At 40.6% G+C, this 16,219-nt stretch overlaps 1 protein-coding gene across 3 annotated transcripts in view; it reads right to left on the minus strand.

Annotated features, from left to right (window-relative positions):
• LOC106173124 (protocadherin Fat 4) overlaps window positions 1-16,219 on the minus strand; it is a 44,183-nt gene that overhangs the window by 2,135 nt on the left and 25,829 nt on the right. For 2 of the 3 annotated variants that reach the window (XM_087000685.1, XM_087000687.1), the window contains 26 exons: window positions 13,868-14,004; window positions 13,226-13,279; window positions 12,835-12,933; window positions 12,252-12,344; window positions 11,833-11,964; window positions 11,320-11,448; window positions 10,774-10,806; window positions 9,948-10,044; window positions 9,407-9,549; window positions 8,928-9,107; window positions 8,491-8,628; window positions 8,005-8,169; window positions 7,503-7,750; window positions 7,059-7,185; window positions 6,849-6,937; window positions 6,573-6,657; window positions 6,157-6,372; window positions 5,830-5,937; window positions 5,342-5,470; window positions 4,621-4,791; window positions 4,096-4,342; window positions 2,171-2,572; window positions 1,599-1,849; window positions 1,072-1,251; window positions 614-872; window positions 95-409 (listed from right to left, as the gene is read on the minus strand). In XM_087000685.1, the coding sequence (XP_086856811.1) occupies window positions 95-409; window positions 614-872; window positions 1,072-1,251; window positions 1,599-1,849; window positions 2,171-2,572; window positions 4,096-4,342; window positions 4,621-4,791; window positions 5,342-5,470; window positions 5,830-5,937; window positions 6,157-6,372; window positions 6,573-6,657; window positions 6,849-6,937; window positions 7,059-7,185; window positions 7,503-7,750; window positions 8,005-8,169; window positions 8,491-8,628; window positions 8,928-9,107; window positions 9,407-9,549; window positions 9,948-10,044; window positions 10,774-10,806; window positions 11,320-11,448; window positions 11,833-11,964; window positions 12,252-12,344; window positions 12,835-12,933; window positions 13,226-13,279; window positions 13,868-14,004 (4,227 nt within the window). The remainder of the gene's footprint in view (window positions 1-94; window positions 410-613; window positions 873-1,071; window positions 1,252-1,598; window positions 1,850-2,170; window positions 2,573-4,095; window positions 4,343-4,620; window positions 4,792-5,341; window positions 5,471-5,829; window positions 5,938-6,156; window positions 6,373-6,572; window positions 6,658-6,848; window positions 6,938-7,058; window positions 7,186-7,502; window positions 7,751-8,004; window positions 8,170-8,490; window positions 8,629-8,927; window positions 9,108-9,406; window positions 9,550-9,947; window positions 10,045-10,773; window positions 10,807-11,319; window positions 11,449-11,832; window positions 11,965-12,251; window positions 12,345-12,834; window positions 12,934-13,225; window positions 13,280-13,867; window positions 14,005-16,219) is intronic. The other variant, XM_087000686.1, reaches the window with a different exon arrangement.

Below are 16,219 nucleotides of genomic sequence, written 5' to 3' on the forward strand. Positions count from 1 at the left end.
GCCACTTTATGAAAACCTAAGAGTTTATCCTAACACATCTTGTGCCTACTAAAGCCAACAGATGCAAAGTGAACCCCGTCTTCCAGACACTTACATATATCTTTGTCTTTCTGAGCTATATAAACTGGAACTTTCTTGCCTCCTGGACCTAGGCTGTCTTTGGCCTGGATGGTCCCTATAACACTGCCCACCGTCTGTTCCTCTGGAGTGTAGAAGATCAGATCGCCCACAAAGTATGGTCTACCTCCCTCTCCAAGTGGGATGGGTTTGGTTAGGCTGGGGTCTATCTTGACCATGACGTCAGTCTGGCCCTCTAGTGTCGGATAGCCCATGTCCATTGCCTTGATCTTCAGCATATAGGTATCTTTGGTTGGTGGGTAATAGACGCCTTCCAGAGCCTTGATTTCGCCTATGACAGAAAACAACAAGGTAAGCTTTGATATTTTAGCAGTTTTTGCTAAGGTATAACAATTCAACCTCTTTTTTGTTCTTTTCGTTTTTATTCTATTCCAAATGCCGTCTTTCTGCTCCGATTGCCCATAGGATCCATGTGAACCAATTTTCATTTCGGACTTGTCTCCAAGAAGTTCACGTGAGTTTTGCACAAATTTACCTGTTTTCATTTCCACTTTGAATTTGCCAAATGCGTCGCTGTCCAGGAGGTACATGACTTCGTTGTTGGGAGCTGTAGCGTCTCTATCCAACGCTGTCACAGAGCCAATCATGTTGCCGGCCTTCACGTCTTTACCGACCTCAAACACGGGCATGGCGTCCTGCTGGAACACTGGGGCGTTGTCGTTCTCGTCGTCTAGGGAGATCTTCAGACTGGCGGTGGACGACTGGCTGGGAGACCCTTGGTCTGATGCCACTACCTGTGTGGAGATAACCTGGACCTTTCACAACCCATCTAAAACCACAGGACTCACTTCTCTTACAAATAACCAACTGAACTACTGTTAAAACCAATTACTTGATTGCTTAACAATCTGATCCGTTCTCATTCATAGTAAAAAGCCCTCGCTTCTGCGTGAGGGTTTTAATTTTATAAAGAATTTTCAGTAAATTTTTCACCTGAAACTCATAGCTGGCTTTGCCCTCCCTGTCGAACTGGCCCACGCCTGACCCACTCACTGCCACCATACCGGTAACAGGGTCAATGGAGAACATGTCGCTGTCAGGACCAGTGAGAGAGTACCGCACCGTCTTGTACGCCGGCTCCTCGTCCTTGTCCGTGGCCACGATAGGCTGGCTCTGAAAGAAGCGAAGACAATATTAAAATATCGTGTAAAATGACGTAATTAAATTATCAGTCGCGAGAGTGACTAAATGCTTCCCAGACGTAATGCGATACCATTTCAAAAAGAAGCAAAGATATTTGTTCTATCAACCTATGCATTTAAATAAAGTGATTTAAATTATTGTGTTTGTACAATTATTGCGTCGTTATTTCACATAACAAAAAGAGACATAATGGTCATTTTCACAGTTTAAAGCTGCATTCAAAATATATATATTAAGTGGCACAATGTGGCGCACTATATCTTGAAAAGTAAATTTAAGTTTAAAAAATGTGGCTAAAGACCTGGCAGTGCTCTTACCAATCGAACCATCTGGCCTGGTTTTGGCTTCATATTATCCTCCATGATGAAGCCCTCATAAGAGGACTGCGAGAAGACAGGTGCGTTGTCGTTGGAATCATCCACCAGCACTGTCACCTTGGCTGTGGCCGTCTTAGGCGGTGTGCCGCGATCTGTGGCCGTCACAGTGAACTCAAAGCCAGCAACACTCTCACGATCAAAACTCTGCAGAGTGAAGATCTCTCCGTTATTCACATCGATCCTAAATGGTACTGAAATGATATATGTTCGTCTCTGTAATTCTGCTTCAGTTCTAAAGCCGATGACCATTTGGCATTATCTAAAGTAATGTGCTTTATATTTCTTTATCTAGATAAAGCAATATATTACACATGACTAATTGGATTAAATTATGTGTAGCAAATTGATTTATCCAAAAAGTTAGAATTTCTCGATTTTTTTAATTAATTATTTAAATTAAATCAAAATGATGACAAACCCACTCAAGTCAATTCGTTAATGCGTTAAAAACGGAGATTTAAACTAGAAATGAGCACACGTGTAGGTTAAGTGTTGCAACTGCTGCCGTTTACCTCCAGGTTCTATGATGCCGTATCTGACGGCGTTGGGTACAGTGATATCCCCTCTCGCTTTGGCCAGGGGCTCGTCTATGGTCACCAGTTCATCGTCCTCAGTCTCCCCCTTGGACTCAAACCTCAGCGAGATCCCACCTAGGTTAGGTAACACGTCAGACGGGGCACTCTCCGGGTCCACGGCAACCACCTGCCCGACAAACGTGTTGATTGGTTCATTCTCCCTGGCATGGAATGTGTATTCCGGTTGTCTGAAGTACGGAGCCTGATTAATGGGGACGTTGATCGTCACGGTGGCCGTGTCCTTCTTCCGTGGGACGCCGTTATCAAAGACATCTACGGTCAAGTTGTACTGGTTCTTGATGACGTCTTTGTCGAGAGGTGTCACTACAGTAATTTCACCTGAAACAAGACAGAACAACACTTTGAAAAAAAAGATAAATCCATGTCATTTTAAAAGACGATAGGATCTCCCAGTTAAAATAACAGGGAGTAAATTATCGACATCTTCGTCCAGCAGTGTCACACATTTATTTCACATAAAACCAAAATAAAAAGATGCACTGTTTTTTATTTGGGTAGCAAAATGGACATCAACTTCCAAGACATAAAGATCTCCCAGGTTATTAATTCCGTCAAGAAATGGGCAGAGGAGTAATATAACACCGATAACTTAAATAACAGTCGCCTTTGTTTCAAGAATGACTAAAATGGCCTTGTATTAGATTGTCCTCAGACTAGGCATATTCCATATGTTATACCTGTCTACCGGTATGTGTATAACGTGTATTTAGTAACATCTCACCTGTGTTAGGGTCTATGTGTGTAGTAAAATCTCACCTGTGTTAGGGATTATGTGTGTAGTAACATCTCACCTGTGTTAGGGTCTATGTGTGTAGTAACATCTCACCTGTGTTAGGGTCTATGTGTGTAGTAACATCTCACCTGTGTTAGGGATTATGTGTGTAGTAACATCTCACCTGTGTTAGGGTCTATGTGTGTAGTAACATCTCACCTGTGTTAGGGTCCATGTGTGTAGTAACATCTCACCTGTGTTAGGGATTATGTGTGTAGTAACATCTCACCTGTGTTAGGGATTATGTGTGTAGTAAAATCTCACCTGTGTTAGGGTCTATGTGTGTAGTAAAATCTCACCTGTGTTAGGGTCTATGTGTGTAGTAAAATCTCACCTGTGTTAGGGTCTATGTGTGTAGTAACATCTCACCTGTGTTAGGGTCTATGTGTGTAGTAAAATCTCACCTGTGTTAGGGATTATGTGTGTAGTAACATCTCACCTGTGTTAGGGTCTATGTGTGTAGTAAAATCTCACCTGTGTTCGGGATTATGTGTGTAGTAACATCTCACCTGTGTTAGGGATTATGTGTGTAGTAACATCTCACCTGTGTTAGGGATTATGTGTGTAGTAACATCTCACCTGTGTTAGGGTCTATGTGTGTAGTAACATCTCACCTGTGTTAGGGTCTATGTGTGTAGTAACATCTCACCTGTGTTAGGGTCTATGTGTGTAGTAACATCTCACCTGTGTTAGGGATTATGTGTGTAGTAACATCTCACCTGTGTTAGGGTCTATGTGTGTAGTAACATCTCACCTGTGTTAGGGATTATGTGTGTAGTAACATCTCACCTGTGTTAGGGTCTATGTGTGTAGTAACATCTCACCTGTGTTAGGGATTATGTGTGTAGTAACATCTCACCTGTGTTAGGGTCTATGTGTGTAGTAACATCTCACCTGTGTTGGGGTCTATGTGTGTAGTAACATCTCACCTGTGTTGGGGTCTATGTGTGTAGTAAAATCTCACCTGTGTTAGGGTCTATGTGTGTAGTAAAATCTCACCTGTGTTAGGGTCTATGTGTGTAGTAAAATCTCACCTGTGTTAGGGATTATGTGTGTAGTAACATCTCACCTGTGTTAGGATCCACCTCAAACTTCCCACCGCCGCCTCCCTTCAGTATGTACACCAGCTGCGTCTTGCCATCACCGTCAGGGTCCACGGCGAAAATCTGTCCCACCACAGTCCCCGGGGGTACCACAGTGTCCAGGTCAAACGTGTACTTGGACTGGGTGAACTTCGGGGCGTTGTCGTTGACGTCTTTGACGGTGATTTTCAGAGGACTGGAGTCGGTCTTCCCACTGCTGTCAGTGACGGTGACCTGTGGGATATTGTAAGAAAATGAAATGTATTTCATGTTTGGTTCAACGATAGAACTCGTGCAGTATGTAACTGAGCAAAAATCAAAATTGTGTTTCAGTGAATTCACATTTTGTATACATCTGACCACGTATCACTGTGTGCTTTTGATGCGTGCCATCACCTTCAGACGGGTTTGCTAATTAAATTAAGACACCAATGTCAAAATGGAATGGGCAGAAATGATGATACATGCACAAACTACATTTGCCTCTCATGCTAACTACAGATGGTACTAACCCGGAGATTATACTCTTTGGTTTTCTCGGAATCAATGGCCCCCGGTTTCTTTACTGTGATACGCCCGGTTTTAGGGTCGATAGCAAATATGTCGCTGCCAGGCCCAGAGAGGGAATAGCGGACCTTATCTGCATCTACGAGATCAGAGTCTGTGAAACCCAATGGCAAGCTCTGGAAGTAAAACGTGTGTGAGATGAAAAAAGGGATGCAGTAACGCGGTGATTAATTGCTGTAAAATGTTTCATTCTATCAGATTTTGGACATGGTTCGAACTTTTTTCTAAGTGTCAACTCTATTTGAAAAACTCTATCCTATCCAATCACTGCATCCAGATCAATCTTTGAAATATATTCCGTCTATATCCGGTGTATATCCGCCATTATGAGACTCAGTGTGTTATCTTTAATTTGAATGTTTTTTAACCAACAGCTGCTAATGGCTTATAAGTGACGTAACATAACATATATCATCCTATATCATGCTATGCCTAGCAAGCGCGTCATCTTGCCTTTGGTTTTTATCCGATTCTTTCGTTTAAGTACACACTGTTCTATATAGTATATTACCGTTGATCTTATGCATCATGGCTACCTTTGGATCATAAAACGTCTTCAGAAAACCGTTTCAATCACTGCTCTTATAGATACTTTATCTTTGAACTTTAACATAAGGGGCAAATAAAAGAAGACATCATGTAACAAGTAAATGTATGGTGACGTACTAGGATGACTTCCTGGTCCGGGATAGGCGTGACGTCATCCTCGGTCACTTCTCCCGTGTAAAAGCTGGCCGAGAGTTTTGGGGCGTTGTCATTGATGTCGTCTAGTATAATCTCCACCGACGCGTAAGACTGGAAAAAATTGACAACGGTGACCATATGCTTCGTACTGCCACAACACAAAAATAATTGCTTAAAACACTTGACAAGAAGTATTAATTGAAATGAATGTAAGAAAATTTGCAGAGACGATACAGATGTCGTTTTAAACTGTAGTGAATCAGGGCCGTAGCCTCCGGGGGGGCAGGGGGGGGCAGCTGCCCCCCCTGGGATTTAGAATTTTCCACACTGGTAGGGAGACACCCTCTCCCCCCTCGGGGGCTTCGCCCCCTCGTGTCCGCCTACTGCCCCCCCTGGCATTTTGCTCAGGCTACGGCCCTGTGAATTTATTTTAAGTAAAGATCAAAGTTTCAAATCTGGCTGCACCTTACCTCTCTAGGTACGTCAGCCATATCTTTGGCCCCTACCACAATACCAAACATCTTGTTAATCTCTCTGTCTAACAACTCGCTCTGTTTCTTCACAGTTATCCTGCCGTTCTGAAGGCAAAAACCACACCCTTATTACGGTTGTATTCGTGAAGGCAAATAAAACTATGTTTGAATGTTGGCCATGTAGGTCTCATAAACTTAAGAGTAGACTTTTGGTCATAAAAGCAGATTGTATTTAAATTAAATGCAAATTTAGATTACATAATGAGATTCACTGACATCAGTTTACCAAGCACCACAACCGTGAAGTACCCGGATGTCACTCACCTGGTCAATATCAAACACATCGGAGCCAAACCCGGGCACGAGGCGGTACTCAATATCTCCATTGGAGCCCTTATCAACGTCGAACGCTGCCACTTCTCCTACGAAGGTCCCTGGACTGGATTCCTCAGGGATGTGGAAGGTGTACTGGTCTTGACGGAACTTGGGAGGATTGTCGTTAATGTCCTTGATGATCACCGTCACCGTAGTTTCAGCCGTCTGGAAAATGAACATGGAATTTAGCTTTGAGAGTTTATGAAACGCAAAATGTTGAATAATATATGTATGGTTATGCGAATTTTTTCTTACATCAACATCTTATGGCTAATTTATGAGCAATGGTATATATTCTTCAATATATCGGAAATATTTTGATAAAAAAATACATGCAAATACAAAATATTTATTCTCAAACTTACATATTTGCCGTCAGTTACTCGGATTTGAAGCAAGTGTTGGTCTTTCTCCTCGCGATCTAGTTCCTTAGCGGAAGTAATCCAACCGCTTTTTTATAGAAAATGGATAAAAAAAAACATATCAGAACACACTTCAAAAGGTGTATGAAAATTCATAGACTGAATATCTTTTTCCATATATTAAGCTTGGGGGGACACTAAGAAAATGAGTAAATACTGTTTAAAAACTTTTGTTCATGCTGTAAGTTAACAGAGTGTTATCTAATATATTATACGTACGAGTTGGAGATTTCAAATATACCATCTTCATTGCCAGAGATGATGTCATAGGTCAAAAAGACGTCCTCGTCACCATCTCTATCGGTTGCCTGGAAAAATAAAACCAAGTTTGCACACACTCCAAATATTCACTGGAAGATTACTCTACACAGACTTTGTATTTATGGTATCATTTCAGTGAATTACAACTGGAGTGTTATGCCCTCATACCGTAGTTTGTGCTATAAGTGTCCCGATGAAGGATCCTTCTGGCACGGTCACTGTTTTAGGCGGACCAAATACTGGAGGATAGTCATTGGTCTCCTCAACTGTCACTGTCACTGGAACGCTGGCTGTTCTGTTAGAGATGAAAAGCGATTGTAAAATGCTATTTGGAATATGATTATCAACATGAATAAATGAAAAAGTGACAATTAACAGATATCCACTGAAAAGGCTTCGTCTTAACTCCCAAGTGTTTCATTTACTATCAATTTTGAGTGTTACTTTAATAAAGCAGGTCAAATAATAAGCATGTACAATGGTAAATAAGACAATAAATTAGGTCGAAGTGAATTACAAGAATCCTTACAAGAAGTGAATGTTTACTACTTGCTGAAAATGACGTCACGTCATTACACTTCTAACAGGAAATGACGTCATTACTTCACTAACCTTCTCACTGAGGCGTCGTGCGGCGAGTCCGTCACCACCACATTCATGGAGTAAGTTGGGAAGATCTTCTGTCGGCGCAGCTCCTTCAGACCCGTGGTCAGCCTGATGTAGCCGTTCTCGTCGATATTAAACCTGGTAAGATCGATATCTTCTGCCGGCCCCGGATCCCGCGTGAGGTCGCTAATGGCTAGCTTGGTCTCACTGAAGTGGTCCGTATCTGGGTCTGTGATGACGATGTTATCGCCTTCCTGGAAAGCCACAATCATTTATCATACCTCTATCCCTTATATATATTTATTTTAATACACTGCAACTTGTCAGCCCCAGAGGAATACAAGATCCCCGCTTTAGTTTAAAGATTGCCTATTTCGTCTTTAATCAACAAACTTCATCGAGCACCTTTCCAACCTGATTAGCCAATATTTAACATCCATCGTTTTGTAAACCAAGTCCTAAGATACAACCTGATTTTAATATTTGTCTGAGTCTCTGTCCTTCTCACCTGCTGTACTGCCGCCCCGACCTCATGCTTGTCTTTGATGGTGTAGGAATAGGAATTTCTGTCAAACTGTGGAGTGTTGTCATTGACGTCTAAAATCGCTATATTAACAGTGGCATCAGGATCACTGTCAAAACGCTCTGCAGATTCGGTCTCCTGAGCTTTTACCTATGGGGCAGGTGATAAAAATACCTACAGATTTTGTGTTTAAAGACTACCTTCAGCTGACATCAAAAGATCAGGTTCAAGCAGACGACATTCACACCTTTTACCGCCTGTAAGTACATCACATTATACGGGTCTTTTTCTATGTAACATAACGTCTAGAGATCAAATTAACAGTACTTAAATAAGCCAGTCAAAACTTGTTGGTCCCGTGTTTTCTGCATAAAACAATTACACACGCACCAAAAAAAAAAAAAAAATAAAATAAATAACTATAACCATGACAGACTGATATACTAATCTGAAGTTTTATAGTTAGCTTACCGTCAGTGTTATTGACGCCAGTTTTTCTCTGTCTATGAACTCGGGTTTTAAAATTGTGATTTCTCCGGAGTTGGGATCAATTCCAAAAGCACCGTCTGGGTTGTTCATCAGCTGGTATTCAAACACTGCATTTGTTCCCTGAAAAGACGCGGTGAATTAGAAAAAAATATTATCGTAACTAAAAGAACAAATTCAGTTTGCTTTAAATAACAGCTACAGTATCAAGCACCTTTTAGCGCAAATTTTGTCTTAATCTAAAAAGATCCGTACATAGACTTTGTAAACAAAGGGCGTTAATCAATCCATCTGACAAGAATACACAGATCTGACTGGGATACTTTCATCCGGGGTTTTTTGGCCTCTGTGCTTTTGTCGGTTTCTGATACTACACAACAAAATTAGAGCCACTTTATAACCCAGCCTGGTCTTATCCTTACAAAATCGTTGTCCTCTGCCTCCACTTGTACAACTATGTCTCCCGCCTTGGCGACGGGACTTTCTTCTATCTGAACATCATAGATGATCTGTTTGAAGGACGGGACGTTCTGGTTGATGTCCAAAACCACCACGTGCAAGGTTGCCGTGTCTGTCATGTCTTCTTCTTCGCCTTGGTAAGCCTAGATAGATTAAGACATTTTAACTTCCTAAACTGGGATACAATAGAGGTCATTTAATGAGTACTTATTGCAAAGAACGTGTAATCAAAACAGTCGTTTAAGGAGAGTTGTTTTACCAAGGGTTTCAGTCATTGTGGCACCGGCAATATCGTTCTGATATTTCATGTCGCCTCTAAAGGATCTCCAAAAAAGTGCTCGATTTCCACTTTAAATTTATTAGATAAAAGATAAAATGCTAGATGGATTATTTACACGACTTATGCTTTTAAAGAGCTAACGGCAAATGATCTTTCAAATACCTGTATGGTAAAAGTAAAGTTGACAAATCTTGGTTGCCCATTCTCGTCGATAGATCTTGGGATTGCTTGCTTCTGGCACAATCTACCGTCATCTTCATTCAGACGGAAAAACGCCTCCCAATAGTTGGCGGTCCCAGGTCTGCCTACAAAAACAATTGACGGGCCGTTCATTAAATTACCACAGCAAATAATCTGCTTCTAACTTAAGTAGTACAGTTACCAAATTGTTGCCAAGAATGGCTGTAATAATGCCTATTATGTCCCGTACACGCCCGTATAATGTCAACACCGACAGTGTGACAACACTGTAAATTGTTACCTTGCTGTGAAACTAGGTATGCTACAAAAACTTACATTGATTTCTCAATTAGTTTGTGTGATTTTATTACGGTTTGTATGTTTTCTTTGTTATTTTGGTACTTTAAGTGACTTCTCCATTTGGAACTCCCGTCGTCTAACGCGAGACTTGAATCATCGAATGGTAATTGAGTAATACAGCGCGTGATTGGATGAGGGATTCTGAGTGGTGACTTTGTCTTACCATCTATTATTCTGTATTTTATGGGCCTGGATTTGGCTTCATCTTGGTCGACGGCATAAATACGAGGTGTGGTTTCAAAGCAGTCTTCACGATCCGACTAAAACAAAACACCAAGTCATTTCAGCATCATATTGGCATAGGCCTACAACATGCAATATAATTATACATAACGTTGACACCCTTAAAAGGAATAATGATAACAATATCAATAACAACAACAACAACAACAATAATAATAATAATAATAATAATAATAATAATAATAATAATAATAATTCCTTGTCACTCTCTTTATGATTGAGATATCATCATTGGTTTATTTATTCACTGGTTAAATGTCAAAGCAGAAATATAAGATTTAACAGTTAATATACATTTGCATGTCGCCCAATTCAGAATTTGTTAAATTTTGCATGCGACATATCATATATTACATAAAAGATTAGGAAGCGGACATACAGTTTTGAAATGCAAATGACATAATTAAGACGCTAAACAGACATGTACAAAATGAACTAAACATACACAAAGGCAGTTGTATACATACATTGGTCAACTATAAAACGGCTATGTTAACATTTATGTATTGCAAACAAAATACTCTTTTTTTCATTTCAAATTCACGCAGACAATTTAGCCTGAAAACAATATAATAATGCAGATGTTACTCAGCAAAATCACCACAGCAGGAATGTCGTTATATAGAGCACATGGTTTCGTAGTACAGTCGTATTATTCTGTCATGCACCTAGCAACAACAGTAGCAGCAGCAGTAAATACAGTATATATACAGAGCTGATCTGGTTTGTTACCTGTGTCCACTTACCACAATGGTTTTATTGTCTATTTCACTGGTCCACTACACGCAAGAAAAGTATGGAATAACAACCGTGATACTAAACAGTGTGAAGAATATGTTCCCAGACGCTGAGATATGATTCATCAACTTGGGTGTACGATTTTGCAGAATTGGTGAATTGAAGAGCAGTGTGGTTAAAATCACTGAATTAACACTCTAGAGGTGAGGAGCGGGCTTTCACCGCCGAGATCTGTTTCCTCTTTAATCGTGACAGGCGAACATTTGCTATAATCAATTCAATTTATAAGTACATAGGCATGAGTCATGACGATTTGACTTCAAGGTTAATCTGATCATCGAATCTAGGTCCCATTATTGGCTTTCTACTACAACGGTATAGATACTATTCTTTTCCTGTGAATGTAACGTTTTCTCTGTGTGTGTGTGTGTGTGTGTGTGTGCGTGTGTGTGTGCGTGCACGCGCGTGTGTGTGTGTGTGTGCGTATCTCGCGCGTCCGCGTTCTTACAAATAAACCTCGTTAAGTATTTTTTTTATCATAATATAAAGCTCACCTGAATTGGTTTCTCTCCGATGACTTCAGCATAATAATCCGTTTCCAAAAATTTTGGCCCCAGATCGTCAACGTCCTTCACCCTGATGGTAAGAGTAGAGTCGTTGAACTGGATCGGAAACCCTTCATCCTGCAAACAGACAGTTGGCAAACGATTTAAACAGATCCACGTGTAATTTTTTAAAACTAACCGCAGACCTCGTTGTCGACCTGTATTTTCAGCAGCAATCTAATCCTATCGTAAAAAATGGGTTTTTTTTAACTAAGGCGCCTTGAGTCCCATTCACTTTATATTAACTCAAACCATTTTGTTAAATTCCAAGAATCAGTCAGATTTCTTTGGTTGCAACCCCTGTGCGTAATCCGCCTTCTTTCCGCCATCTCTACTCGTGCGGATACATCCCATTACCGCCGAGATCAGCTGATCGCATCCCACGTGATCAGATACTAGATATGTTCCTTATTTATTTCCTTTCATTTGAATTAGGAACCAGGGCAGTAAACAAGAACTTACCTCCACAAAAACATTCAACTTATACTCTCGTGCCCCGGCGTCATAATCCAGTTCTTCTTCTAGATCTATCCTTCCGTCATCAGAAATTGTGAACACGGTCCGGTTTTCATATTCTCCATCTGCTTCTATTCCCTACAGACCAAGGAATATTTCTGATTTAAACATTTCTGTGTTGAAGTACTGAATGACTTTTAATAAAATAATTTCATGGATCTCGGACCAGTTACATATTGACAGAGAAGTGTATACTTCCCTCATATATCTTATCTGAATGATGTAATTAATAAAGAATGCATTGCTAATGTGATTTCCCCATCCCACTGCCCTCTCCCACCTTTCTTTGAGCGTGCGTCCGTCTGTATCTGGATGAGCGTACGTGTGTGCGTGCGTACAAACCTTAGCCAGAACGGTTTACTTACCACGACACTGAAGTGAAGAATGGTATTTTCCTGGTACACGTCAAATGGGTCGTCAGCGTTCACAATATAGATCTGCGTCCCCGGGGAAACATCCTGTCACAAAAAGAGAAACACAATATTGACAAAAAAAACTTCCTGAATATATTGTGGAGCAAATCTAAGGCACTCCGTTTATTTGTGGCGACACTTGGGTAGTAAATGGATTTGAAAAAGCAGTTTTAATAACTCAAAAAACAATAAATAACACAATATATTTCAAATACGCTATCTTTTGTAGTTGACTTTCTTTTTGACCGCAAGAAATCACCTGGCGAATTTCAGGTAAATCGAAAAGATGCCTCTCCTCCTGACGACTAAATGAATACAATGTTAAGAAAGACATCGGCGTCGGCTTCGACCGTTCGACGCAGGTGATCGTTATAAATGTAGATTAGGTTTAGGGGGAAAACACTTTGTACCCTGAGTAAGAAGGTTGCAGTTGAGTTGACCTGCAGGTTAACGGGGATACGTTGAGCGCAACGCTGGATATTCAATAAGTTGACGGAAGGTGTAAAAAGGACATATTTTTCGGTATTCATTGTACCTCGTCTATTTCGATGGTAGCAGGAAGGTTTCTGAAGACAGGGGGATCATTCCCGTCCCCCACGGTGACCTCTATTGACACGTCCAGGGAAATGGGCAGCTGGAAAGGAACCATCAACAATGAGTTACATGTTGACATCACGGCATAAGGAACAGGTTTAGGTCCTGTGCAATTTCTTAAAGAAAAGCGTATTCTAACGTAATTTATGGCCATGTTTAAGTGTCACTTTCATCCACTTAAGCGACGGAAATGAAGTGTTAACAAAAACGCTAACATGGATGACTTAATTTGAATGTTACGTAGAGCGCTCTGGCATTTTGAAAAAGACATACGAAAAAATTGAAGCAGACGTGATATAGTTTCGGCAATGAAGAAAAAAGCGCCTACTCACCGCTAAGATTTCTACATAATCCTCACATTGGCCGTAGAGCGTTAATTTTTCTCCCTGAAAATAGAAATATTTTTTTATTGAGAATAATGTGTAACGAAGGCAATTAAACTATCGCTTCATCATAGTAACAAGATACAGAACACTGCAGATTAAAGAACAAGAATCACTGTAATCCGATAATCCTTTCGACTAAGGGGTTATCTAAAAGACGGATCAAGAACAAACTCGTTACAAGTGTGACAAATTTGAGAAAAAAGACCTATATCATGTTAATGGGGTAGATTTTCGCATTTTAAACAAGTGTTTTTGATACCGAGTAACTCGGTTCCTGTTTCACAAAACGAATGAAGTCGAACATCGGTCTTAGCAAAGAAATCTTGCCGAATAATTTAATTTGAAGGCCGTTTACCTGTTTCGTTTCTTTCTGTCTTCTTACTAACACCTTTAGCAGTTTTTTGTTTAATTTTTTTATTCTGAAGGCTGACAATAACCCATACAGGTATGTCAACAGCATTCGCTATGGGACAATGGTTTCTAAATAGATCTTTACTAATGTTGCAAAGTCGACTAAGCTGCCCATCGAAGTTAAAACTTTTCCTGAAACTGGTCCCGACACATAATTATAATGAATTTTCTCCTTACCCTGAATGGTCGTTGGTTAACCTGAGCCCTCAAGGTGAGAGTTGTTGGATCAAACACTATCTTGTCTATATCTCCGCGGGAAAATTGGACCCTAGTCCTGTTGGACGGCGAAGGCTCAAACTGGAACAACACACCACCTAGAAAAAAGAGAGAAAACTGGCAGAAACCGGCTTGTTATCGTCTAAAGTAAAATCACCGAGGACAGCAAAAGGCTGTCTGCGGAATCACCAGCGTGGAGGATTTCACATGTTTGCCTGTAACTGTCTCGCCTCATCAGTGTCTCTGCTCTGGTAGGAGTTGAGGAGGTAATTCCAGAGCTGAAGGAGCTGAGATTGGCGCCCGTATACCATCACTATAAAGGCATCACGCCTCTTGTTATTGCACGCCGTGTTCAATAATTGTCAAAAGAAAAAATAGGGTTAGATATGTTTCCAGCCAAATTGTCCCCCAGAGATTTACTGAATGGAACTGATTCTTTTACAACTTTTTGTTTTTACACATTTTGCTTTACTCACTATAGATACCAACAGTTCTTCCACCAAACATAGGCCTACCTGTCGCAATGTACTTATTGTGCTAATTCAGTAGCTTTCTTTAAAATTGCATCTTATCCCATTAATATTTCCTTATTCGCGTTTTTTATTTGTTTGTTTGATTGTTGCTTTACTTTGTTCTAATGACAAACAACTTATGCATTTTGTTCTCAGTAGTAGAGTTACCATTTAGGCCTCTCTCGTGTTAGAGAAGTTAATTTCACTTTTCAGGACAATCTTTCCCAACAACTCGGTCAGCTTGCATAGAAGCTGTTCCCGTATTCTAGCCAGCAGGACAGATGATATACTTAGACAGATAAACGTCGGTGCTATTACCAACGCCACGGAGACCTAATACATCTGCCTTTGAACAAGGTGCTAAGACGCCTGAAAACGTGAAAGAACAGAATACCATTCTGGCATTAATTTTTCAATTTTGGAACCTTTCAACTGACCTTTTTAAGCAATATTGGAAGCAACAGAAAGCATGCTTTTCATACTGTTCGGATAACGAGTACCGGTGTTAGGTTAAAACGTGCACGTCCTGCTGCCTTCTTGCGAACACGTGCAATTCCAGAGGTTGGCTGTATATAAAACAAAACTTCTTATAATGTGGTATCATTGATCATTAACAGCAATATGCGTCACAGTGTAGTGGTCAAAGATTAACTTGATTAATTCGGAAAAAACTCAGCAAACCGAATCAAACATTGACTCTAACCGCAAAAGCCAAACTGAATTTAAAGATTTTTGTTTGTAATCTGATATCTAACCTAGTTTTTGGTAAATTTTGTTAGAAAGAGAAACCGTTTCCACAGTGACGGATATAAATAAAATTCTAGATGGTTGTTGAGCCCAGATTCAAAACTGAAGCACCTGATTTGATCGGCTCAATTACTGAATCTAACAAACGATTAGATTAGACTGAATAAAAAAAGCTCCTTCTGCTTGGAATCTGAGGGTAGAACTAGGTACGAATTCTTGCCTCAAAATTTACTAGTACAGTCTGCTTAAAACTAGGCTGATAATAACCAATAGAATTAACGCTACAAGTTTAAACATCTTATCCAATTTTTGCTGTTAAGTTCAAATTCGTTATTAAAGCTGCCAGGCGTGGCGGCTATGAGTCATCAAACTAGTAACCAAATTGTTCCATAGACTTTACTTCTAACCAGAGGAACTGTGAAACAGAAACATTTCTCCCTCTGTGGCGCAATCGGTACCTTTGAAGCGGAGTTAAGATTGGCTTTAGCACGCTGACATTTTATTAGGTAATGTTGTGTGTATTGGCGTGAAAGGTTTACGCAACTGATTTCCGCTACTATTGCTAAAACCCATCGTGGCATGAGGCAATGAAGTAGAATGGAGTACAGGGAAAGGCTGCCAGCAAATGGCCAGAACAATGGGCAGGTTTGAAGTCAAGAAGGTTCCAAACGTTATCTTGTGGCAATAAAAGCCGCTCTTCAATGGCATCCCTTTAGTCTCTTTTCTGCTGTGCCCTAGACATTCCATTGACTTTATATATATCGACGTATCTGTCCGATCTGCCCAGATAGGTCGCCGTAAATCTTGTAACGCTGGCGAAGTAACGATGTGAGTTATTTGCCTTCCAGTGCCGGTGAATGGGCTCTTGGAGGCTTAATTTGAAACATGGGCATCGCGTTAGGAGATGTTTGTGTTGGCATCTCGTCCTCAAACCGCAGACAACAGACCGATACAGCAGCACACCGAGGGCACAGCGCTGTCCGGCCGGAGGAGATCATGGAGATGAAGTCTATCCATGAGATGAGCGGATCCCTCGGGTAAAACGTGGCATTAT

This window comes from Lingula anatina, chromosome 1 (genome assembly GCF_051362555.1).
Source record: "Lingula anatina isolate TDL-2025a chromosome 1, LinAna3.0, whole genome shotgun sequence".
Taxonomy (NCBI): domain Eukaryota; kingdom Metazoa; phylum Brachiopoda; class Lingulata; order Lingulida; family Lingulidae; genus Lingula; species Lingula anatina.